Below are 25,293 nucleotides of genomic sequence, written 5' to 3'. Positions count from 1 at the left end.
AACCTGGGAGCAAGACCCCATTGGAAGGCAGACGCCCAACTGTCGGAGCCACCCAGGTGCCTCTATTTATTTATTTTAAGATTTACTTAAATTTTTTGGAGAGAGGGGAGGGGCAGAGGGAGAGAGAGAGAGAGTCTCGTGCAGACTCCCCGATGAGCGGAGCCTGCACCCGGGTGGATCCCACGACCCTGAGATCACGACCTGAGCGGAAACCGAGAGTCGGACACTTATCCCACGGAGCCACCCGGGAGCCCCTCACTCTGGGATTTTAGTCTGAGCGCGGTAGGGAAGTTGGAGGGTTCTATGCAAGGGCAAGCCTTGATCCTATTTACATCCTTAAAAGATTCCTGGGCGCTGCGGGGGGCATGGGTTGCAGGATTGCAGAGGGAGAAGCTCGAAGAATGCTTCGGGGCCGTGGTGGGCTGGAGCGAGGTGACATGAGCAGGTCGGAGCCCAGCCAACTTGGAGCCGGCTGGGGGGGTGATGGATGTGGGGGAGAAGGAAAGAGAGTTAACATGACTGGGTCGACGGTGGTGCCGTTCTCTGAGCTGGGGACGTGAGTTCTCCGAAATCAGAGAGGACTGTTGCAAGGGGGAGTGCTGCGGGTCACCCCTGCATCTGGATGCAGAAGCTGTCTCTGGAGGGTTGTAACCCCGGGAGACCCCAGCCCTGGGGGACGTGGGAGGCCCAACACCGCCCCCCCTTAAGTCCCACGCCCCCAGCTCCAGCTCCTTTCGGCCTCACTGGCCCTCCTGTCACCCCCTTCCTTGCTCTGCTGTTTTAGGAAGCGAGGTGCAGACGTTTACCTTATGTACATGGTGCCCCGGGAGCAGAGGGTGAGCAGAGCAGGGGAAGCTGGAAGACAGTGGCCCAGGCTCTGCCCCTCCGGTGTGGGTCTGCTGTGCTGCCCAAGGGGGAGGCCACGACACCAAGCACCTCACAGGCCGGTGGGAAACTGGGAAGCAGGAATGGCACAGGCATCCAGGAGATTGGATCTTTATTTGGTTTCCAGCTCAGCTGAGAGAGATTGGCAGAGAGTGGCCTGAAGGGGAAGACAGAGAGGCCAGCAGTACCCCAAGCTGGGCCTGGAGCCAACGCAGGGGCTTGGCACTCTTCTGCCTGTCCTTCCCAGAGCTGGATCTGAACTCAGGGCTGGCCCTGGGTCCTGGGGCTCTTTCCCCAATACCCTCGGTTTCCGTAGCTGAGAAAAGAGCCAGATCTGGAGTCCAGGATGCTGACCAGGCCGGAGGTTGTGGGCCTGAGCTAGCAGTGACCGCGTTACTCACGCACACTGTCTATGCACTTCATCATTGCGGGGTCTGCTCTGCTCCTGCCTCCGGGCTAAAGGCCCCCACCCTCCCACCCCCTGCTAGACACGTCCCCCCACTTAGAACCCCTGGAAGGTGCAGCAGCTACTGGGGACACTGGAGACGTGGGCGTGCTCTGCCTGAGCAGCCACCTGGAGCAGGGTCCCTTGGCCACAAACACTAGTGCTTGGTGTCGGTCCCTGCTGATGCTGGGGCTGGGCCTGGGTTTGGGGCGCAGCCAGGTGACTGAGCAAGGCATGACTCATGACTCTGGCCACTGCCGGGGTTCCCGAAGCCACCAGCCCCAACACATCAGCCTCTGTGTCGTCTGAACTGCCATGGAGGATGAGGGGGCAGGCCCAGGCACTGGCCGTTGGCTTGGCCACCAGGTTGCTGAGTAGAACCCCAGTGCTTGGGGACAGGTGTCTGGAGCCAAAGGAGCTGTTGAGTGAGGACGCGAGGAGGAGCACGGAGCCACTGCTGTCTATGGTGGCCAGGACGCTGCCCACAGGGGTCACGGGAGCTTGCAGGGGCACTGGGCAGGGGTCGGGGCTGGGCCCTCCAGAGCGCAGGGCTGCCTCCAGCACTGTCAGCAGCTCTGGACCAGCTGAGGGGCCGGGGGTGGTTGACAGGAGGCCCTGGGGCATGGCTAGCTGCAGTGCGGGCTCCAGGGCGGGCGTGGGTCCAGATGGGGACCCCTGCAGCCCCAGGTCTCTGACCAGCAGGCTCAGCAGGGCGTCCCCGGCAAGGTCTGGGGTGGGGGCAAGGGCTGCTCTGAGCAGGACAGCTGCCAGTTTGGGGTTGGTGGCTCGAGCCCCGGGGCCCAGGGGCGTCCCATCGGCATGGCACAGTAGTGGACAGAGGCCCTTTGTGCCCCGGGCTGCCAGAGCCGCAGCCAGGGCTGCATCCACCAGGAAGCCCTCTCGAGCCAGTGTGGCAGGGCCCACCAGCAGTCGCGGCCAGGGCAGGCGGCCAAAGTGCGTGTGCAGCAAGTGCAGGGTGGACAGAGCGGTCGGCAGCCCCAGGCCAGGGCCCAGGGTCTGGGCCGGGCCGGACGTCAGGGCAGTTGGAGTGCGCGAGGTGCTGTTGTAGAAGAGACCCCAGAACATGGCACCTGGAGGAGACAGAGGGGTCACACAGGACTCAGTGGCCCTGGGCCGGGGTCACTCAGTGGCCCCAGGTGAAGGTTGCTAACTGCAGTCAGGAGTTATTCTCTGAGCCTGGAGACGGGGGTTGTTAAGTAGGCCCCAGGGTCAAGATCATGTGCCCCGCGGAGCAGGGGCCACAGCCTAGGTCCTGCCAGTACGCAGCCTTGAGGTCAGGGCCCGAGTTCCAGGTCACCGAGCACGCCTGGGGTCGTGGGGCACTGACCTAGCCCTGTGGCATGAGGGTGCACCACTGCCAGACACAAAGCTGCTCCCACTCCTGCGTCCACGACGTTGCCGCCGGCGACAAGCAGCTCTCGGCCCAGGTGGGAGCACGTGGCTACAGCCAGGAAGACACTGTCTTGGGGAGTGGCCTGGGACCAAGGCCCCGGGCCCTCCCCTCCCCTCCCCGGAGCAGCTCCCCAGCTCTGACCTGCAGGGCTGATGATGGCACCATGGTGGTACACGCCGGGGTGGTGGGAGTGCCCGCCGGGCCGGGGGGCTGCTGAGCCCAGGCTTCCTGTAGGGTTACCCCTGGTGTAGAGTTGCCTCGCAGCCAGGGAGAAGCCAACAGCCAGCAGCAGCAGGGCGGCACCGAGGCGGGCCCAGGCCCCGGGCAGCCCGCCAAACTTGTTCCTGCTGAGACGGGTGTCCTGAGCCAGGGCTGGGGCAGGGGGCAACCAAGAGTCCCGAGAGAACCCAGCGAATACTTCCCAAAGGGTGTGGCCTTACTTGCGAGAGTGCACGTTCGCCAAGGACAAGGGCCTCCTGGCACAGCGTAGAGGAGACGTGGGGATCGGAAGGGGCTTGGGGAAACAGGACAGCCAGGGAGGGAGTCTCTCTGGGGAGGAGGTCGGAGAGGCAGGGCTGAGCCAGGCAGGAGGGAGGCCTGAGGTGGACTTGGCCAGCTTGAGGAGCAGAGCCCAGCCGGGTGTAGCCAGGCTCCAACCTGCCCAGCAGGTGCCTCCTGCGCCAGGGGTGGGGCCTGGGGACCTTTGACAGAGCAGCCGGCACGCCTGGCTTGGGACAAATGTCCCTTCAGACACACAGACCTTGGACAGACTGGTGGAGACCAGGTCTGGGGCTGCAGTGTGTGGCTTCTCCCCATTCACCCAGAAAGCTCCCAGAGCTGGACCAAGAGTGGGGGTGTCCGCCCTCTGTCCCCACCTTAGGGGCCCCGGAGGGAGGGACCTGCCAGCCTCAGGCCTCAGGTGCCGGGTGCCCAGGCCCCTCCTTGACTCACCCCAAGGAGTCGTGGGGCCTCCGGGTGTCGGGAGCGACCAGCTCTGATGTCTCCTCCTCCTCATCGTCCTCAAACCCCAAGCTGGGGTCCCAGAGAAGCAGCTTTTGGTAGAGCACCGGCCCTGCGGGCGGTTCCATGGCCTCGCGGTGTGCACACCGGCTCTGCAGCCTGCCAGCCTCCCTGTGGAGTCCCGGCCTCGCCTGCGCTTGGCTGGGGCGGGGTGGGGGGGTGGGGGGGTGGAGGCAGCCTTGGGGAAGGGTGGTGTGGAATCTAGAACAGGTCTGGGCAGGGCACGAGGCCAGGGAGGCTGCGTGCGAGACTGCCCCATCAGAGCACAGGCCTGGGGGCTCTCGGGGCTGGGGAGCCTGGGACGGGGGTGCAGCTCCGTGAGGAAGGAGGAGCCCAGCCCCCGCCCTCCGGGGAGGCAGCCGCTGGATCCCCCGCCTGTTTGGGACTCAGTGTGGCTTGGGTCAGGGCTAAGCATGTGACTAGGTGCCTGTGTGGGTGAGTCCGGCCTTCTCTGTCTGGGGAGCAACCTGGAGGGTGGGGAAGGTGACACCGTGGCATGTCGTGCGGCTCTTGCCCAGTGGGTGGCACTGCAGACCTCCTGGGCCCACGGCCCCGACCCTGAGTCCCCAGCACCTGCTCCGTGGTGAGGTCTCACCGCCCAGAAGGCTGCTGTGGGACACGCCGTGAACCCCAGGCTCGGCGCGCTCGTCCCCTGTGGCGACCCGTCTCCCCCATGACCACATCACACCTCCAGCTCCCCAGCCTCAAATCCCGACCCTCCGACGCGCCCCAGTGGACAACCCCACCTCCCATGTCATGCGGCCACATCGAGGCCACCCCCACTGGGTTCTCTCCCCCCCACTGCAAGGGGAAAGCCATTCGCAGCCTCTGGTTCTGGCCCCAGCCCCTCCCGGCTCCGGCCCCCGGCTGGCCCAGGACCCCACGGCCTCACTGACCGTTTCTGTCCCGCAGCTTCATGATTTCCACGCTGGTTCCTTGTCTACAACGCCTGGAGGGCGAGAACACAGACACTCTCCCAGGTACGGGTATGCGGCCCGCCCCATGTCACGCTGCAGGACGTGGGCAGGCGCTCCTCAGGTGAGCGCGGAAATACAGGTGCGTCTCCCGAGCAGTGATGCGGGGCCGGGGCCGGGTGGGACGACGCATTCTGTCTGCTGCTAGGGCACAGAGATCGCAGGGTAGGTGGTGACGGGGGGAGGCACAGGAGGGTCTCTGGGATGCAGGGGAGGCTGTTTCTTAGTCTGACGTGGGTTTCCCGAATGTGCCGATTGTGGAAATGCATCCAGCTGTGCATTTATGGCACAGGCTCTTGTCTGGAAGTACATTTTATTCAATTTTATTTTTTTTAAAGCTCAAGTATTTTCTACATTGAAACAATCACAGAAATCGTCCAATGCCGCGTGGTTCTCCGCCCCTCCCCCTTTCTCTTGGCCTCTTCACGAGCAGGTGGGGTGTTCTCCACTTCGGGTGCATCGGAATCACTCAGGGGGTTTGTGAGATCCGAGTTTTGACCCTGTAGGTCTGGGGTAGGCACCACGAATCTGCTTTCCTAACTCCCGGGTGATCCCGGGACCACAATCTGACCCACAAAAAATCATGGGCATCTGCTGCCTTCCACTTCCCCTCAGCTCACTCTAAGCTGGTTTCCGGGGTTTCTGATTTCTCGACCCAATAAAAACTGAACCAACCATATGGAGATACCAGCAGAGGGTCGCCTCCTTTTTGTTTGCCAAGGGGATGTGTGTGTGGGAGGGGGTCACAAAGACCATCTGCTCTCATTTCATAAACCAAGGGGAGGTTACAATCTCAGAATGAAGGTCGGTCCTTCCTTCCTAGGATCTTGTTCGGTTTCTGCCACGGACTCACCACGTGGCTGTGGGCGTCTTGACGCCACTTCTATAAAACAGGAGTGACAACATCTGTCCTCCTGGAGCTGAGGCGTGAATCAAACCAGGAGATTCTCTGAAAACCCTTAGGCCGGTGCCTGGTACACACTGGACCCTCCAGAGACGTGCATTCCTTCCTCGGACCGCGATTTATAGGAAGAGACCTAGGTTTCCTCATCCTGTTTCCGGCGCAGAGCTCCTAAAACTCTTGCAACTTCCTAAATGCTGAGACCTAAAGGTGCCTTTTGTTTGTTAATGGGGTGGCATTTGGACCCCACCTAAGGGGAGGCTGGAGGCCAGGAGAACTCCCAGTCCCCCCACTGACCAGTGCGGATGGATGACGGGCTGGAGGTCGAATCAATCACCAAAAGCCAATGGTTTAATCAATGGTGTCTAAGTAAGGAAGCGTCCACGAAAGCCAAAAATAGGGTGAGCGCACGGGGGTGCTGGTGGATGGGGCTCCTGGAGGGGGCACGGCGGCCCTGCCCCTGCCCCACACCTCGCCCTGGCCTCTCTCCCCCCTGCTGTCCCTGAGTTGTGCCCTTTATTATAAACCGGTGATCTAATGAGTAAATGAGTTTCCTGAGCTCTGTGAGCTGCTCTAGCAGATTAACAGAACCTGAGGAGGGGCCACGGGAGCCTCTGAATCACAGCTAGTCAGTCAGAAGCACAGCCGACAATGTGGACCTGCGCTTGGCCCATCCGGTGGGCAGGGCTGGGGTGCGCGGTCTTGTAGGACTGAACCTTTACCCTGGGCAGGGGCTCTGACCTTATCTCCGGGTACACAGGGTCAGAAATGAGTGGAGGCCAGGAGAACCCGCTGGTGTCTGAAAACCCGCCCCCACCCCCCACTGGAATTGGGTCCAGGAAGCAATTACTCCCTCTGTGCTTTAGGGCTTCAATCTCACGATGCTAAAGCGGTCTGCATAATTCACACCCAGCAACCCCACGCACACACTCACAGGTGGCCCTCCCTCTGAGTATAGGACTGAAGATGCATTCATTCCTTCTCCTAGCCTTGGGTGCACATTAGAATCACCTGGTGAGCTAAACCCCCAATATCCAGGCAAACCAATTAAATAATTAAATCAGAATCCTTAGGTGGGTGATTCATCTGTATGTTTAAAACGTTTCTCAGGTATTTTCAGTGTGTAGCCACCATAGGGGACAGCTGCCTTATCTAGCCCTCTAGTGATTTTTGCAACAGGAACAATTCCATCAATTTTCTTTTTGAGAGAGAGAGAGAGAGAGAGATGGAGCGCAGGTGTGTGCACCTGTGCCTGAGGCGGGGAGGGGCAGAGGGAGAGAGAGCAAATCTTAAGCAGGCTCTGAGCTGGGTTCGATCTCAGGACCCTGAGATCATGACCGGAGCCGAAATCAAGAGTCAGACGCTTAACACTGAGCTATCCAGGTGCCCCTCTGTCAATTTTTTTTAAAGTTTTTCTTTAAGTTCCAGTTAGTTAACATACAGTATAATACTAGTTTCGGGTGTAGCATTTAGTGATTCAACATTTCCATATATCACCCTGTGCTCTTCACACTCCATCAGTTTTTTAAAATACAACGATCCAGGGGCGCCTGGGTGGCTCAGTCGTTAGGTGTCTGCCTTCAGCTCAGGTCATGATCCCGGGGTCCTGGGATCGAGCCCCGCATCGGGCTCCCTGCTCCGTGGGAAGCCTGCTTCTCCCTCTCCCACTCCCCCGGCTTGTGTTCCCTCTCTCGCTGTGTCTCTCTGTGTCAAATAAATAAAATCTTTAAAAACTAAAAATAAAAAAATAAAATACCACGACCCCGGTCTGCCCCCTCCCCCACCATCAAGCACCAGCTGAGTCAGTATCTCCACAAGTGAGCCTCAGTCATCATGAGGCTTTGAAAGCTCCCCCAGAGAACTGCTGCTAGAATTATGCCCTCACAGACCCATTTCTCAGGCGTGCACGGGTACCTCCTCTGAGGCTGGGTTGTCCCCCAGTCCACAAAGCACATCCTCCAGGCTCTGGTTGCTCCATCCAACCAAAGGGGTCCCAGAGGCAAGGAAGGGTATGGGGCCAGCGGTCAGCAATCCTCCAGGCTCCTGAAGCTCCAGGGAAGGCTTTCCTGCTCAGCACCCCTCCAGCTCAGGCCTGCCGGGTGCGTGCACGGGTGCGTGCACACACCTTTCTTCGGGTTGACTTTATAATTGACCCCCGGGACACACTCAGATTTGACTCTGGTTATAGGAGGGAACGAGTAGAAGGACTGGCTTTTCCTCTCAAGGTGATTCTGTGTGAGGTCCCCAGAATATTGGTATGAAAAAACAATACTCCAGGTGATTCCAGTTGCAGGAACCACTGAAAATGGTTTTGAACAAGTCAGGAACAACCTGAACAGAGAGAGGATGCAGTGTTAAAATGAGTGTATGCCATTTGCCATAGTAATTGTGCACCTGGGAAATGAAATAATCATGTCTTTCTGGGATTATTAAATGCTGGTGTAAGCTAATAATTTCTGAATGCCACTGTGGTCCACAAGTCAGAATGGGGACAACGATGCTGTTTGGTGTTGGTCTCAGCCTGTCAACCGGCAATGCTGCGGCTGGACGGGCCTTTGTGGATCTTACTATGTTGTGAGACACCCTTCAAGAGCCGTCAGAAAACTGCAGGAACAGGGGCGCCTGGGTGGCTCAGTCGGTGAAGCGTCTGCCTTTGTCCCAGGTCGTGATCTCCGGGTCCTGGGATTCAGCCCCGTGTCGGGCTCCCTGCTCCGCGGGGAGTCTGCTTCTCTCTCTCTCTCCCTCCCTCTGCCCCTCCCCCTCCTCGTCCTCTTTCTCAAATAAATACATAAAATCTTAAAAAAGAAAGGAAACTGCAGAAACAAAGGTCTATTACATACAGGACCTGGAAATTACAGAGCACACCTGGGCCACACAGTGAGGGGGTCTGAGATTCTGCTTTTATTGGGGTTGAGGATGGGGCCTGGGGCTCACTCTTTATTAGTGAATTTAAAACGTAACAGTGGGAACTTAAAATGCAGGCAAGAAAAGACTAGTGGCCCAAATAGCCAATTATTGAAATCAAGATTTCTAAAACGAAGGAGCAGTTTGCTCTTCGGGGATGGCCCATAACCACCCCCTGAACTGAATACAGGGCGAGCCCGTGCGTTTTCTGGACAGTCTCTGTCAGCAAACATTCCCAGGTCACTTCAAGTTACAAAAGTCTCATTTCAGTAATTGCAATTAAGAAAGCCGTCCGGGTAGGTCAAACGCATGGAGACAAAGGAGGATAGTGGTTTCCAGGGGTGGGGGTGGGGGGGCTGTGGGGAGTTTGTGTTTAGTGGGCAAGGGGCTTCAGTCAGGGACGATGAGGTTTCTGGGGAAGGATGCGCGGTGGTGTAAGTGAACTTGGTGCCGCTGAATTGTACATTTAACAATGGCTAACATGGCCAATGTTATGTTAGGTATATTTTACCACAATGAAAAATGCAAAAAAAGTACAAGGCCTCCCAAAACAAAACTTAAAAGTTCATTCAAGGTTAAAACCCTCTCCCTTGCACCTTCTCGGTCTGTGTTGGGTTAAGCCTCCAGCGACAGGAGAAAAGGCCTGTGCGTGAGAGAGTGTGTGTGTGATCGACCCCTTCCAGACTTGCCTGCCGGCTCCTGCACCCGGAGACCCTACTCCTCACCCGCTAGACTGATGTTGGCTCCTCCAGGTCGAGGTAGGGGAGAGGGGCAGGTAAGGTCTTCCAACCAGCACCGCCTGAGCCGGCGCGCAGCCTCTCTGGGCTTGCGGTGTGTACGAAGCTGACTCATCTATAGTGGGACTCTTTTGCAAGCTCTTCCCAAGCCCCGCAGCCGGTACCACGACCCCGGCCCCTCGCCCACATCCCCTTGGCTTCCGCAGGTGGGTGAGCCTCGTGGGCTCCCGGCTGCAGGCGCCCCGTCCCTGGCTGTCAGGATCTCACGTCCCGCCAGGGGGCGCGCGCGGGCAGGCTTCAGGGGCGCCCGGAGTCTGGCCTGAGCACCTGTCCCCGGGGGGCCGGCGCCCTTCTCCCCATAGATTTAGGGGTATCGGCTTCCGGTGCAGTGAACTGCCTTCGCTTTGCTCTGGAAACTGCCGTTGGCCAGCAAGTCAGCCATGCATTCCATTTTAAAAATCAGATTTTTTGAGATATAATGTATATAGGGCGCCTGGGCGGCTCAGTTGGTTAAGCGACTGCCTTCGGCTCGGGTCATGATCCTGGAGTCCTGGGATCGAGTCCCACATCCGGCTCCCTGCTCAGCGGGGAGTCTGCTTCTCCCTCTGACCCTCCCCTCTCTCATGCTCTCTCTCTCTCATTCTCTCTCTCAAATAAATAAATAAAATCTTTAAAAGAAAAAGATATAATGTATATAAAGTAAAATTCACCCATTTTAATGTATACAGCCATTTACCAACACCACAATCAAGATAAAGAACGTCTACATCACCCAAAAAGTTTCCTTGTGCCCCTCGGCCTCACCTTTTACCTCTGGCCCTCGGCAACTACCAAGCTAATTGCCTTTACCAAAGGACTCCTGTTTTGAGGATTTACATATTATTAATGGGATCATACAATGTATCATCACTCATATCTGACTCCTTTCACGTAGGGTAAAGCCTTTGAGAGGACTCCAAGTTGTTGCATGTATTCCTATTTTTTTTTTTTTACCGTGAGCAGCGCTCAATGTGTCTATATACAGCAATGTATTTGCCCATCAGTGGAGATGGGGTTGTTTCCGTTGTTTTATTATTATGAATATAGCGGCTGTAAACACTTCTGTGCAAGTGTTTGAACACATGTTTTCATCCCTCTTTTTTGAAAAAAAATTTTAAAGATTTTATTTATTTATTAGAGAGACACAGAGGGAGAGCGTGAGCAGGGGGAGGGGCAGAGAGAGAAGCAAACTCCCCAGTGAGCAGGGAGCCCTACACGGGGCTCGATCCCGGGATCTCGGGATCATGACCTGAGCCCAAGGCAGATGCTTAACCCACTGAGCCACTCAGGCGCCCCAGTTTTAGCTACAGTTTTATTTAGGTCTATGATTCATTTTGAATTGATTTTGGGGAATGGCATGAGGTACAGACCAAAGTTCATTTTATTTTTGCATATAGATATCCAATTATTCCAATGCCCCTTGTGAAAAAGACTATTGTCTTCCTGGTTTTCAACCCTTGTTGCAAATCAATGGACTACACGTATATAAGCCGATTTCTGGACTCTATTCTTGCTCATAATTAGCCCTGGTCTGATACCAGGAAAGATACCTCCATCTTTCCTACACGATGAGAACACTGTCTTGATTATATAGCTTTATATAGTAAGTCTCAAAATCAAGTAGTTTGGGACCTCCAGGGTAGTTTTTCTTTTTTAAAAGAATTTTTGGCTAGCATTTAGAATTGATTTCGCAGTTTTTTGGAAAGAAAGCCTGTAATGCCTTTGATCGGGGTGATGATACTCTCTAGACCCACCTGGAGTGAACTGACAACAATATTGATTCTTATGATTTGTGAACCAGTGTATTTTGCCATTTGTTTAGGACTTTTTAAATTTATCCCTGCAATATTTTGCAGTTGTTCATGTACAAGTCTGCTGTATGTTTTGTTAAATATCTACTTGAGCATTTTTAAGTTTTCTGCTATCATGAATGGTACTGAGTTTTCTACAATTGTAATTACTATGGTAAATGATATTTTTAAAAAATATCTCAGTGCCCTACTAATAATGTCTTGCTCATGTAAAGAAATCCAATTGATTTTTGTGTATTCACCTCGATCCTTGTATCCTGAGACCTTGCTAAGCTCATTTATTAGTTAGAGTAGTTTCTCTGTAGATTGCTTAAGATTTTCTAAGCGGTGGTATGTTTTTGTGACTTTGTATCCAATATGCATGCCTTCTGTTTCTTGTCTGTTGCACTGGCTAAAACTCAGAGCACAATTTTGAACCGAAGAAGTCAGACAAGATATGCTGGTCTTTGTCCCCTAATCTTAGAGGAGACACATTCAGCCTTTTATGGTCAAGAACTGTGTTAGTTGTAGGTTTATTCTGGCTGCTTTTTATAAGGTTGAGGAAGTTCCTTTCTGTTCCTATTTACTAAGAGGTTTTAAAATTTTTTTTAATCATTAAAGTGGATGTTGTACTTTGTCAAATGTTTTTTCTGCATCTATTGAGATAATCCTGTAGTTCTTCTGGTTTGCACTGTTAATTTGGGTTATATTGATTAATTTTCAAATGCTTACCTAAGCTTTCATTCCTGGCATAAACCTCTGATGGTCACGATGCATTATCTTGTTACGTATTACTGGATTTGATTTGCTCGAGTCTTGTGGTTATGTTCTTATCTAGTTTGAGTATCGGGAAAAACCAGGCCAGGAGCAGCTCCTTTCTTTCAAAAATTTCCTTAATTTCCTAAATGTTTCTTTTAACATTTCTTTCATAAATGTTTGGTGGACTTCATCAGTGAAGTAATTTGTGCCTGGGGTTTTCTTTTAAGAAGGGTTAGCTCTTCTTTTTGAGTGAGTTTTGACACTTTGTGTCTTTGGGGGATTTATGCATTTCATTTAGTCAAATTTATAGTTCATGATACCCCCTCATTACCCTTTCCAAGCCTGTAGGGTCTGTGGAAATGTCCTCTGTTTCACTCCTGATAATTTGTGTGTTTTCTTTCCCCTGATCTGTCTGCCTAGAGTTCCGCCCCCCCCCCCATTTTATAGATCATTTCAAAGAATCAGGTTTTGGATTAATTTCTGGCATAATTGACTTTATTATGTTTTGTTTCCCACTTAATTAAATTCTGCTCTCATATTTATGATTTTCTTCTGCTTATTTCAGACTTGACTTGCGCCCCTTACTTCCTTTTCTGACTTCCCTTGGGTGAATGAAATATCACTTGTGGCTCCATTTCTATTTCTTGTTAGTTTACTGGCCATAGCGTTTTGCTGCGCTATCTCACTGGTTGGCTTAGGGTCTATAGTATAGGGCATCTTTACCTACTGCAGCCCAGTCACCCCCTTGCAAGGGTGATGCTCTGCTATTCCATGCATCTCGTGAGACCCATATGACGGTGAAGCCAAAGCAAGGAGCTGGGGCAACGGCAAACCACACCTTCCCAATGTCACTGCTAAAAAACTATTATTTCATGTATTTTGTCCGTTTTTAGAGCATGTTGGTAAGAGGGAAAATTCAGTCCTTGTCATTCCATCTTGGCAACAAATGGGATCTCCTTGATACTTTTGAGATTTTCATTTTACGTTGCTTTTTTTTTTTTAAGCAATTTGATTATTTGATTACCATGTGGGTTGGGGTGGTTTTCTTTGTTCCTTTGCTTGGATTTTGTTGAGATTCTCGGATCTATGGGTTGATGGTCATCATTTCCTTTGGAAAATTTTAAAGCATGATGTATTGAGATACTTGTTTTCGGTTCTGCAATGTTCTCTCCTCCCAGGATACCAGCCACGTGTACGTGAGTGAGATGGCTTGATGCTGCCCCACAGCCCATTGTTACTCAGTTCCCGTCTTTCCCGGTGGCTTTTCTCCTGGGGCTCATTTTGGGCAGCTTTTGTCGCATTTTCTGCAGGTCCGCTGATCTTTTCTTCGGGGGTGTCCCATCTGGTCATAACCCCTTTGGGGGTATTTCCATTTTGGGTGTAGTGTGCTCACGCCCCAGAAGTCCCACACTCTGGTCTCTTTTGTAAACCTCCCATTTTCCTCCTTGTTCTGCCCCAATTTTCCTCAGTGATGTTTATAAGAGTCAAAACAGCTGTTGGAAAGTCTTTATCTACTAATTCCTTCATCCCTGTCATCTCTGGGTCTGTTTCTAGTAATCGTTGTTTCTCCTACATATGGGTCACATTTTTCCATTCTGTTGCAGGTCTGGTGATGTTCTAGTAGGTGCTGAATGTTCTGGATTTTATGTTGTTGAGTGCTGTATTCTGCTGTATTTCTTTAAAGAATAATGGGTTTTGTTCTGGCTCGTGGTTATGTAACCTGTGAATCAGTTTTATTCTTTCCGCTTCTTTTGAAGCTTTGTTAAGGCAACTTTTATTCTGGGACTAGTTAGCCACACTACTAGTGCATGGTTCTTTTTTTTTTTTTTCCATAAAATGTACTGGTGCATGGTTCTTATTTTACTTTTCTTCTCTTTTCTTTTCTCTCCCTTCCCTTCCCTTTCCTTTTTTTTTTTACAGCTTTATTGAGCTATAATTTACAAATAAAATTGTAATATATTTAAAGTGCACAACATGATAATTTGATGTACATACACATTGTGAAAGAATTCCCACAATCAAGTTAATTAACACGTCCATCACTTCACATGATTACCTCTGTTGTATGTGTGAGAACGCTTGAGATTTATTCTCTTAGCAAATTTCAATGGTACTATTCAGTGTTCTCAACTATAGTCACCATGTGTGAGACCACGCAGTGTGTGTCTTTCTTTGTCTGGCTTATTACATGTAGCGTAATGCCTGACCGTGAATCAGCAAATGGCAGGATTTTCTTTCTCGAGGCTAAATAATACTCTGTCATATGTGGTGTGCATATTCACACCACGTCCACAGTGGCTGCACCGGTTTGCATGCCCACCAGCAGGGCACGAGTTTCCCTTTTCCACGTCCTCACCAACATTTACCTCCCGCCTTCTTGATAGTAGACCTCCTAGGAGGTGTGCGTGATATCTCCCTGTGGTTTTTGATTTGCATTTCTCTGATGATCAGTGATGTAGAGCACCTTTTAATGTACCTATTGGCCCTCTGTACGTCTTCTTTGGAAAAATGTCTCTTCAGGTCGTTCGTCCATTTTTAATTGGGTTGTTTCTTTGCTATTGAGTTGTGAGTTCCTTATGTATTTTGAATATTAGCCCTTTATTAGATAGATATGTGGCTTGCAAATATTTTCTCCCATTCTGTAGGTTGCCTTTCATTTTGCTGAAATGCATGACCCTTCTGAAGACTCTACCCAGTGCTCGAGGTACCGCGAGGTCTCTCCATTCTGACCGGTGGAAGCAGGGACTGTCCCCACTCCTGCGTGAGCCCCACCAATGGCTTGGCCTGCTACTTCACGGTGGTTCTTTCTGCTCATGTACAAGCACGTCAGTTCTTAGCAAACCTCCAGGAGACGCTCTGCAGACACCAGGAGCTTTCTCTGGAGTCTCCTTCCTCCTGAGCACTTGGCCCTGTGAAGTCCAGTTGCTTCCCCTCAGTGAGACTGGGGGCTCTGTTTGGGCACCCCCCACCCCCCAATCCGGCTTCAGCTGAGGGCTGGCACGTTGCTCCTTCTCTTCTCCCAGGGACCTGCCTGTTGTTCCTGGTCTGAAAGAATGTTTTCTGTGTTCCTGCCAGACTCCTAATTGCTTACAGTAGGAGGGGGCCTTGCCTGAGGCCATTAACCCTTCCAAGGCAGGAATGGAGGTCCTCCTTCGCGGATGTCTGAGGTGTGAGCCCTGTTCTCTATGTTACCCCCTCGTTCCTGGAACATGAACAGTTACTGACTCTCCGCGTGATCCTAGTGAAGCTGCTGTCTGGGACCAGCACACCCCCCCTTCCCCTTTGCTAGGATCACAGGACAGATCTCTCCAGAGCAATGATACCTCTAGTTCCTTCTAACCGCTCTTAGCCTGGTCAGCCTCTTTTGTGAGCTCAAGGCAGGGGCGGTGGTCAGCTCAGGACCTGGTTCCCAAACGCCTCCTTTGTGAGTCTGACTTTGGCAGGCTCCCCTCACTCTGGAACGTGGGAGTCATTGGCACCTACGGTCCTGGGGTCTTGGTCAGCACTGGGACAAGGCCAATCCTATTCTCACACCCTGTTCAAGCCACGGCAGGCAGGGTTCTGTCGTGATTCCTACGTCATATGAGCCCCTAGAGGAAAAACAGCCCCCAGGATGCACAGAAAATTTTGACCGAAGCAGAGGGCCTGGAGCAGGGGTGGCAGAGCGATTCTGTTGGGTGGCGTGGACTCGACAGGCAAGGGTAGGACGTGCTTGGAGGGACTGTAGGGGGCTACGAGAAATGGGTGGGGTCAGGGGGAGCGACTCAGGTGGGTGGGGGGCTTGGAGGGGCTGCAGGTCCTGGAAGGGGTGGGAGAAATCAGAGGGAGGGGGGAGCGGGAGTGGGGAAGGAGGGGGCTCAGCCGGTGTGGGGCAAGGAAGACAGCGTATACAGGAAAACCGTTAAATGTTTTCAAATTGTGGTAAAACATACATACCATTGATCATTTTAAGCATTTTTAAGTGTACAGGTGGGTGGTGTCAAGCACGTTCACAACACCATCCAACCATCCCCACCGTCATCTCTGGGACTTGCGCATGTCCCCAAACAGAAACCACTGAACCTGACCAACCCCGCTACTGTTTGTTCTGTCTGGTGGCGGAGGGTGGGGGGCTGGGGGCGTGGGGGCGGGGCAGGGGCGGTAAAGTCCCCTGGAGAATTGGGAGCCTAGGAGGAGAACTGGGGGGCCAGAGGAGCTGAGAGGAGTCTGGGGCAATTGGTGAGGAGGGGGTGGCCAGGGCTGGCCATCCTGATGAGTCGCAGCCATCCCACAAACAGGGCCGTCTGGGGCCCCTCTGGGAGCACCTGCTGTAGCAGCCCCGTGCTCGGGGACAGCTGCTGGGACCCTGGCCTGGCTGGACCTGGAGCTCCCTGCTGCAGGACGGGCTCTGCCCCCGCCCTGTGATCAGCCTGCTTGGGGTGGGGGGAGAGAGGGGGCCTGGGGGACCCCCCAACCTTTCCTCCTCACTGGGATGAGGGCTGGCCAGAGGTGGCATGGCAGCTTGCTTGGTTTTACACATACCTGGCCATTTGGGAAAAAGGGAAATACTCTGCTCATGGTCCCACATGAGGTACCAGGGAGTCTCCAGCAGGCTCGCGGTGGGAAAGTGGAGGGCACGGGTGCGACGGGGGGGCTGGGGTACGAAGGTCTGAGTGTCCCGAAGGGTTTGAGTTCTAGAGAGAGACTGGGGCTGGAGGGACCTCGGGAGGGGAGGAGCTTGTGTTTCTGGTGAGTGTGGGGCTGTAGGAGGTCCACACTGTGGGGGTGGGTGCTGCTGCCGGGGAAGGGCCCCGAGAGGAAGGGGCTGAGGGTCTGGGGGAGGCCCTGGGAAGAACAGGGAGGTAATGGTAAGTGGGGCAAGGAGGGGAGGGAAAGCTGGGAGCCAGTTTTCAACCTGGGAGGGGCAGACAGACACTCCTTCCTCAGAGGTTGAGACTCCGCACTATGATTAATCCATTTCTCAACTCTTGTCACTCTACCAGTTCTGGCGTCCTCACTCTGGGGCTGAGCTAGGAGCAGGCCTGACTGGAGCCCTCCACACGGGCCCCATGAAAATCCACTTCTAGGGGGTGCTGACGCAAACCCTGTCCTCCTCACTTGAGGCACCCCCCCCAGCCCTCGCACCCCACCCTGGCGCTCCAGGCCATGCGCAGAGCGAGGGGGGCAGGAAGGCCACGGTGCAGGTGCTCCTGAGGTCTCTGCTGTGGGCACTTTGGGCTCAGGTTCAGGGGGACCTTCGGAGGCACTGAAGGGGGCAGATGGGAGAAGCACCTGCTGCCACGCCCCCACCCCCCACCCCCCACCGTGGGTGCCACCCCTGGAGGTGGTAACTGCCCAGGTCCTGGAGCAGAAAGTGAAACACGCTCTGGTGACAGCCTGTCATCCTGAGCCCCCAGGGACCCCGCAGGTGAGAGCCTGTCATCCTGAGCCCCGGGGACCCCAGCTGCAGCTTTGGCTGCAATCAGAGGGTGAGACCACCAGCCCCGCCTGACGGGCCATCTCTTGACTGCCCTGCATGCTGTTCCCTTCCAGGACCCACGTTTGTTTGCCCTTTAGCTGATGCGTGAAAATGCAGTTAATTTCGCATTACTCTTGGGCATAGTACTGCTGTACCCACAACTCCAGGTGCAAGCTTAGCTTCCTTCAGTCCTTTGGGAAGATCATTCCAACTTTCAGTATTGCCCGTGAGGACACTGTACCCCATATTCGGGCTCCTTGTTTTCCGGTACTGGGTTTGTTTTCTTGATCCCTGATGTTCTGAAGCTTTGCCAAACTGTGAAACAACTATGAATCTGCTTGTTTGTTTATCATGCTTAGTGTGTGACAGTTTTTCCCTGTCTAAGGACTTCCTTCTTCAGCAATGCCTCTCCTTCCCTCCTATCTCCCCGTTCTGGATCATCTACTCTCCTCGTGCCTGATGGTTTCTGGCAGTTTCCATCTCTTGGTCTCCTGGTGCTGTGCTACACTGGGGATTCCTCAGCTTGTCTTCACGTTCCTCACGGCTCTCTCCAGCTCTGCTCCGTGAAGACAGTAAGCCCACCTTTTGAATTTTTAGCTGTAATTCTAACTTCCCATGTTCCTAATGGACCTTGTTGCCCAACACGCTCTTACTTCACAATCTCCTTTTGTGGTTTCACGGTTGCTATCCCTTTGGTTTCTCGGGGGACCTTAAAGATATCTACTTTAAAGTGCTTTCCAAATTGCTCTAACACTCGACTCTCTCTGCAAGCAGTCCTTCCATTTGCCAAATTTGTTTGCCTTGTCAGTGCTCTGTGATTCCTAGTTATGTGGTTATCCAGAGATTCCGCAAAACCCAGGGCCACCTGCTAGCAGCCTCAGCTTGGTCTGCATCTGGCCAGGCTCCCGACCAGGGTTTTCTCAGCAGTGTCCACGGTGGGCCTGCACATCACATGAGGGTCGTGTCTCTGCGACAGTCCCTTTGAGCCTGGTGACTCTGCTGAGCCCCAACCACGAGCATGTGGCTTTGGTGTTTGCCACGGCCCTAAGGGTGGATGTCGTGGGTCTGGTCTCTCTTCGGTCACAGACACTGGGGCTCCTGACGCCGGCCAGGCTCTGGCCCCCGGCCCGGCTCAGCCCTTCTGCCGTGGCCCACACGCTGCACACCCAGCTCCGCTCTCTTTCCAGCCCCATGGACTGCCAGCCTCTGACCTCTGCCCCCTCTCTTTGAAGGACTGGTCCCCGTTTCTTGTCTACAAACACATCCTCTTGTGTTACTCATTTCTGGGACTCTCATGTCTCTGGTTTGGAACTGAAGGTTTCCACCGTCTCTAACCACCGGCAAGGAGACCTTTCCACGCACAATGCAGCTGCGGTCAGCTGAACGTTGCTCCCCAGCAGGTGTGCAGAAATGCACCCCGGAGCTGTGTGTCATTCCTCGGCTTGAATTGCAACTCCTCGCGTCAGGCCGTTCTGACCTGTTGGTGAGGAGTCTGGCCCAGTCTGGGGCCAAGACATAAAGGTGGACGCACATTTTCACATTTATCGGGAGTCAAGGTTGAAGCCTGGATGCATTTCTTCTCATTTTATGTAACTCACAGATGTAGTGTTCACTATGTGCCTGTGTGTGTGCATGTGAGCATGTACACATGAGCATGTACGTGCGAGCGCGTGTGTGAGCGCGTGCGAGTGCGAGTGCATATGTGCGTGAGTACACGTGTGTATCTGTGCATGTGTGAACATGCGTGTGTGAGTGCATGTGTGTGAGTGCACGTGTACATGTGTGAGCACACGTGTGTATGTTTGCATGTACACGTGAGCATGCAAGTGCATGTGTGTGAGCACGTGTGTGTAGGTGCAAGTGTGCACATATGAGCATGCGTGCGCGCACATGTGTGTGTGAGCGTGTGCTTGCACTTGGGGGGGGCGTGAGGTCACGCTCTGGCTGTGGCGGGACTTCCCGCAGTGAATGAGGAGGGAGGAAGGACGAGCTGCAGACTCAGGGGCCTGGCCCACCGACACAGGCTCCTGCCCCAGACCCGCTCTGCCCGCCTCCTCCCTGCCCACTCAGATGTAGCAGCCCGAGGGCACCACGGAGGCCTGGCTGCAGGGGAGGTGGTGGGTTCTGCCCTCTCCCCCTCACCCACCCCACCCTGCCGTCAGGGAAAATCTGGAGAATGGAGAGGAGTGTGAATACCGCTTGTTCTTAGAAACAAGGCTTAACACACCGCCATGGTCATCCCTCCTTCTGGAGACAGGAGGATGGAAAGACACAGGGATCCGAGGGAGGCAGAGAGAGCCAGACATGTGGAGAGCAGAGACAGAGAGGCGTCCCTGGAGGGGTGTCTGCGGTGGAAGCCTCTGGGAGAGGGGAGAGGCCGCAGGGTGGGGGTGGGGACAGGCACTGAGCTGCTGGGGGCCTGGAGTCCTTGGAGGCCTGGGACAGAAGGGTCTGGGCCCTCAGGGGAGGGGCTGGGGATGGAGCAGGTGTGCGTGCGTCCGGTCCCCTCCCTGGGCTGCTGGCCTGGCGTCCCTGGAGCTGGGGACAGGTGTTCTGCTTCTCCAGGCCCTCCTCCTGAGCGGGGCCAGCTGGCCCAGCCCCCCAGGGCCAGTGTCGGGTTCCAGGCTGTTCCCTGGGGGAACTTTGATCTGGGAAGAATGAGGGTGACCGATCTGGCTGCTGCTCAGGGCCGCGGCATGTCACTGACCCTGGCCTGGGCTGCCCCTGCCGCCTCCCCGCCCTAGGGACACCAGGCCGCTACCCGGGGCTCAGGGGACGCAGGACGGGTTTCTCTTGCTTCCTTTCTCTCCCTTGTTCTGTCCACCTCCGGCAGATCACTGGTCCGTGCGCCCCTTCATCCAGCTGCGGCCCCTCATTCACTCCTCCAACAGGAGTGGCTGATGGCGCTGGGGGCAGAAGGGCGAGCGAGTTCAGGAGCCCCCAGCCCTGCACCCCAGACAGAGATCACTACTCAAGACAGACATAAGCTGCAGACCGGAGGACAGAGACAGGGCCGGAGAGAAGGGATGTATTCCCATGGGCACGGCGGGGCGGGGAGTGGAGGTGAGTGGGGACAGGCGTCATCAGGGTAGGCTTCCCAGAGGAGGCGGTGTCTCTGCTGGGCTCTGAGGACGTGAAGAGGAAGAACGAGCGGGAGCGTGTCCGACAGGACCGTGGAAGGGATGCTTCAGGCAGAGGGAGGAGCGTGGGCGCGAGCGTGGAGGCGCGTTTCGTGCCTTCTACCGGAAGGGCCTTTCGAGGCACCCGAAGGCATGCCCTCTCGGTGGGGGGACCTGTGGTCAGAGGGGTGGTTTTGTTAGAGCAAGGGGCCTCTGGGGGCTTGCAGGGGAGGCGGTGAGGAGGGGCTGGTGGGCCCCGGGACCTCTTGTGTACACCGCAGCCCCAACTCGTCTCCAGCACGCTTCTGAGGAAGGCCAGCGTGTCCCCCAGCAGGCCCCCCAGCTCAGCCTGGCCTCCCCACCCCCACCGCTCACTCTGGGTTGGCGGCCTTCTGCTGGGCTGAAAGCAGACACTGCCCAGCCTGCAGGGCCCCTGGGGAAGGCCCGAGGAGCCGGTGAGCCGGAGCCCTGGACCTCTGGCTCTTGTCCTGGAGGCCACCGAGCCAGGCTCTATAAATAGTCCGGGAAGGGGGAGGGGAGCAGGCCAAGCACGGCTGGAGGGGCCAGGACCCTGGGTGGGAGGTGTGGAGGGGGCAGGGAGAAGGCAGAAGGAGCCCAGAGCCTGAGGCCCAGTTTTGCCCCCCCCGCCACAACACTGAACGAACGGCAACTGCTGGCCCCTGGGTGGCGGGGTCCCTGGGGCAGGAGCAACGGGACAGAGTCAGTGCCGTGCAGGGAGGAGGGGCCATCCTCCCTCCACCCATCCCCGGCTGGCTTCTGGAGGCCTGAGGGTCAGGATGTGAGCTGCGAGGGCTCCAGACTGTCCTGAGACCCTCCCCCAGAGCCCAGGGGCCCGGCACATGCTCTGGCGGGGTGCTGGCTCTTCCCAGACCTCTGTGTCCCCTCTTGGGGCTGCAGTTCCCAAGGTGCAGGCAGTGGAGACCTCCCCAGGCCGTGGGGCCAGGGCTTAGGGGCTGGGGCTCCTGGAAATGGAAAATGTGAGCCGGACAGCCTTATCTGGGCTGGAAGCAGCTGTCTCCACTCCACACCCTCCCCAGCCCCTGGGTCGGCAGCGAGGACCTCAGCCACTCCAAGCCGGGATGTGTGGTGTTTGTTCTCTGGCTAGCCTGAGCCCCAGCAGAGGCCCGTGGGAAGTTCCTCCTTCACTGGGACCCAGAGGCCCAACCCGGGTGCAGGGGGCTGGGAAGTTCTGCTCGATACCACCGCGTCCCCAAACCAGGGCCGCCCTTAGCATTTTATGTGCAGAGAAGCCTGCAGCACCCAGGATCGGCCCCTTCCAGGGACAGAGAGACTTGTGGGTCTGCTGGACACGGGCCCCGGTTGTGTTTGACGGAGCCGACAGAGTGATGCACACGTCTGATACAGGCCGCACACGCAGACACGTGACGTGCATGCATGTGCATGTGTGTCCTATCAGCGTCATGGACACATCCCAGCTTCTGTGTTGGTACGTGTACTGTAGGCCCACACATGGGTGTGCAGAAACACACTCAGCCCCTACGAGCAAGTGCATGAGGAGCCTCCTACAAACGGGTACACGTGCCCTCCGCACAGTGTGTGCGCGCGCGTATGCAGGTACGTGAGCAAGCATTACAGACCCCGTAATGCCCGTGTTTCCCCCACACAGACACGCCCACAGGTGCATGGGGAAGAGATGAACCCTACACATTTATGTATGGCTGGCGAGGGTCCCCTGGGGATGGAGCGACAAAGTTTGAGGTTTGGTTGGAGTGACCCAGGGACACGACTCTCTGCCCGAACTCCGGGGGGCCTCGGGGTCCCAGGATCAGCACTGGCAGAACCCCACGTGCCCCTCTCCTGGGTCCCAGCCGGAGACAAGACGCCAAGGCTGCCTGCCCTGGGGCTTGGGCTCCTGCACAGCCTCCCCCGGGCTCCCTCTGCACTTGGCTCCCGAGCCCAGCAGCCTGGCAGGACAGGGTAAATATACGCCCCGCATCCCCACTCCTGTGGCTCTCATAACAGGGCAACCGTTTCCAGGATGGAGGCCGGATTCAGGATTTGAGAGGAGGAGTAGTGGGGATAAGCCCACCAGGGGATGCAGGCCTGGAGTGCACTAGGGCTCCAAGACGTGGAGCACGAGGACGAGGTGTGGGGTGTGGCTGCTTTCTGCACCTTCCCGGATGTGAAGCCGGACTGCCGGGCCAGCTCGCTGCCCTGCAAGTTGAGGGCTGCATAAAGGGTGTGGCAGGCCCGTCTGGCCTGGCCTGTGACCCTCCAACCTGAGCCCTTCTTGGCACAGGGGCCTGGAGGGATCCCTAGTGCAAAGGCAGAGGTGACCTTGGAGACAGGCTGTGTGCAGCCCCTGGGAGTCCCCAGGGCTCACCGTTCCCTCTAATGCACGCTCTGACCCGTCCTGGCAAATGGCACCCCCACACCTCCCAAGTACCCAAGCAACTCTTCTGTCTCTCTGCTCACCGTCCAGCCATCTAGCTGTCCTTCTGGCCCCGCGGGCTCGCCGGTGAGCCCCCTCTGCCCAGGCATCCAATCACCCAGGGTTTCCTGAGCACTTTCTAAAGCCAGTGCTGTCCCAGGCGTGGGGATGGATGAATGGCTGAGACAGAGACCCTCTCTCTGAGGAGGGGGTGCTACATGCTCACGCAAGAGCATGTACGCCCGGCGCCCATGCACACGGACCCGGGGTGCAGAGGGTGGAGGGGTGGTACCAGCCAGGCGGGCAGAGGAGTGTGGAGGTCTGAGCATTCCCCTCCTTCTACCCCTTCCCCATCCCAATAATCCTGATGTGACCTGTGATCTCAGGAACTGAGGAGTCTGGGAGCAAGTGGGACCCCTCCAGGGCAGAAGGCTGGAGGCTGGTGGGCATGTGGGGGGGGGCCGGAGGTGAAGAAGTGGAGGTCATCAGCACAGGTGTAGGGACGGGTGATTTTACCCAGGTAGGGCGTGCAGGTGAGGGGGGCCCACGATGGTTAGGGATGAGTGCAAGAAAAGTCCCCCAGGAAGGTCCCTGGGGCGGGAGACAGAGAGGAGAAGGGACTGGTCCTCGGGGACCACTGCCAGAGGGCCATGGGGGGGGGTGGCTGGAGCCCTTGGGGGAGCAAATGCTGGGGGGGTGTAGCCCCCAGCCGGCCGGGGGAGCACACAGGAGCTGTCCAGACTTGGCTGAGGGTGACCGTTCCCCAGGGAGGTGCCTTGGGACTAGCATGCTGGAAGAAGGGTGCCCCATCTGAGGACAGGGGTCCAAGTCCTGCCCCAGGAGGGAGAGGGCCTCAGTTTCCCCATCTCAGGTCCGTGACTGACTTCCCTGACTTCATAGTTATGGCCTGGCAAGGATTTGATTTTGAGAAGTGACAGGAGGCCGGGGGCCTGGGGAAGGCTTGTCTCACATCCAGCTTCCAGCCTAGAACAGAAGCAGGTCAGGGGCCCAGCAGGCAGTGGGGGGGGGGGGGCGCCAGGTGAGGGGGGGCCGGAAACACCACACCAGAGCCCCCCTGGACCTGGGGGGAGGCCAGCCTGACTAGCTCGCTGACCTCAGGGCTGGTGAATGTGGAGGGAGTGCGGCCTCATCAGTAGGCAGCCCTGGCCTTCCTCACGGCCTGGTAGAGGGCGGGCCCTGAGCTGGAGCCCAGTGGCCACCTCCCCCAGCCCCCTCCCCATCCCGGAAGCTCCTGGTTCCCCCTCCCCCACCTCCGTCTGTCCCTGCACCTTTGCCCCTCTCTTCAGGCCCCTGGTACAGCTGTCCTCTCCCAGGCTCCTATCCAGCTACTGACTCAGTGGTCTGACGGCTGCGGGGGAGGAGCCGAGGGGGTCGGTTTGCTTCTTGGACTGTCTACCTTCCCAGAACCCACAGTGAGCCCCATCTCTGCCCTTGACAGAGTCCCCACTTCCGTGACAGAGGGAGCCCTGCCCTGCCCCTAAGCAGCTCCTCCCAAATATTCTCCTGGTGGCTGGGGACAGCAGACAACTCACCCGAGGTGGGAGGCGGGAGAGGGTGGGGGGACCCCTGCCCAAGCCCACCCCCATAGATGCTGCAGGCTCATGCCCAGGAGGTCACACCTTCTAGTGCCCCCCAGGACTTCATCACACGGTTCTTCCACGGGTCCTGCAAAGGAAGGGAATGGGCTTTTCTGGCTGGGATGGGCTCTCTCAACCTCCAGCGCCCGTGCTCAGACCTGCAGGGGCCATGAGTGCTGGCTGGGGTGGGTGGGGGGTCGGGGTGGGGGGAGGGCTCTCCCAGCTTCTCCCAAAGGTTCTGCCTGGAGAAAGAAGGCAGGAAGCGGTTTGCCTCACCCCGTGCAGACGGCTGCTTGGAACACACACTCACACGCACATGAAACATGCATGCCTTTTGGCGCTTGACTTTCTCATGAAATAATTGCTGGAAGGCTCCTTGGATTAGGTAACCCAGCATTCCTTACTGTCCCCATGGTGGGGGGGAGCAGGGGGGCATCTGCGCTCAGCATCCGTCAGGCTGATCTACAGTCCAGGAAGCCTAACACAGCAGGAACAAGCCCAGCAGACCTCCTGTTCCTGAGGCATCTGACCTCCCTCAGGTGGGCCTGGCCTGGTAAGGAGAAGGCTAGTCAGGAAGGGTTTTTGGGAAAAGGATGGGATGCTCCCATTTTTATTTTGAAACAGATCGCAGTGACACAGAACCTCGGAGTATCTTTGCTCATCATCTCTCCGGTCCTCCGGAAGCAAAAATTGTTTCCATTCCCTCCTTTCTTGTGGGGTTGGTCGGTGGGGGAGGTTGGAGGGGAGGAATATCTGGGTTTAGGCATGAAAGGAGTGTTAAGAGGGAGTAGTGGCGGGAGCCCTGGCCTGTGGATAGACAGGTGACTGAGACTCTGA

The 25,293-nt window shown here is 56.0% G+C and overlaps 1 protein-coding gene across 1 annotated transcript; it reads right to left on the bottom strand.

Moving 5' to 3' along the window:
- Positions 1 to 1,387: 1,387 nt before the first annotated feature.
- GGT6 (gamma-glutamyltransferase 6) lies at positions 1,388 to 4,023 on the bottom strand. The gene is made up of 4 exons (XM_028124814.2): positions 3,696 to 4,023; positions 2,886 to 3,088; positions 2,679 to 2,792; positions 1,388 to 2,421 (listed from the first exon to the last, which is right to left on the bottom strand). The coding sequence occupies exons 1-4, from the start codon at positions 3,830 to 3,832 to the stop codon at positions 1,388 to 1,390; spliced, it is 1,488 nt and encodes a 495-aa protein (XP_027980615.1). The 5' UTR covers positions 3,833 to 4,023.
- Positions 4,024 to 25,293: the final 21,270 nt, after the last annotated feature.

This window comes from Eumetopias jubatus, unplaced genomic scaffold (genome assembly GCF_037043125.1).
Source record: "Eumetopias jubatus isolate StellerSeaLion01/CBP00866 unplaced genomic scaffold, mEumJub1_p1.0 scaffold_10, whole genome shotgun sequence".
Taxonomy (NCBI): Eukaryota; Metazoa; Chordata; class Mammalia; order Carnivora; family Otariidae; genus Eumetopias; species Eumetopias jubatus.
Note: the sequence above shows the minus strand (reverse complement) of the source record. Positions and strands in the feature narration are given on the sequence as shown.

Bases quoted from the DNA above. Each gene is read 5' to 3' on its own strand.
- GGT6 (XM_028124814.2), bottom strand. From the start codon at position 3,832: ATGGAACCGCCCGCAGGGCCGGTGCTCTACCAAAAGCTGCTTCTCTGG. The intron at 2,793-2,885 runs GTCAGAGCTGGG...TCCTGGCTGTAG, and splicing joins TGCCATCATCAGCCCTGCAG to CCACGTGCTCCCACCTGGGC. The intron at 2,422-2,678 runs GTCAGTGCCCCA...TGTCTCCTCCAG, and splicing joins CCCTCATGCCACAGGGCTAG to GTGCCATGTTCTGGGGTCTC.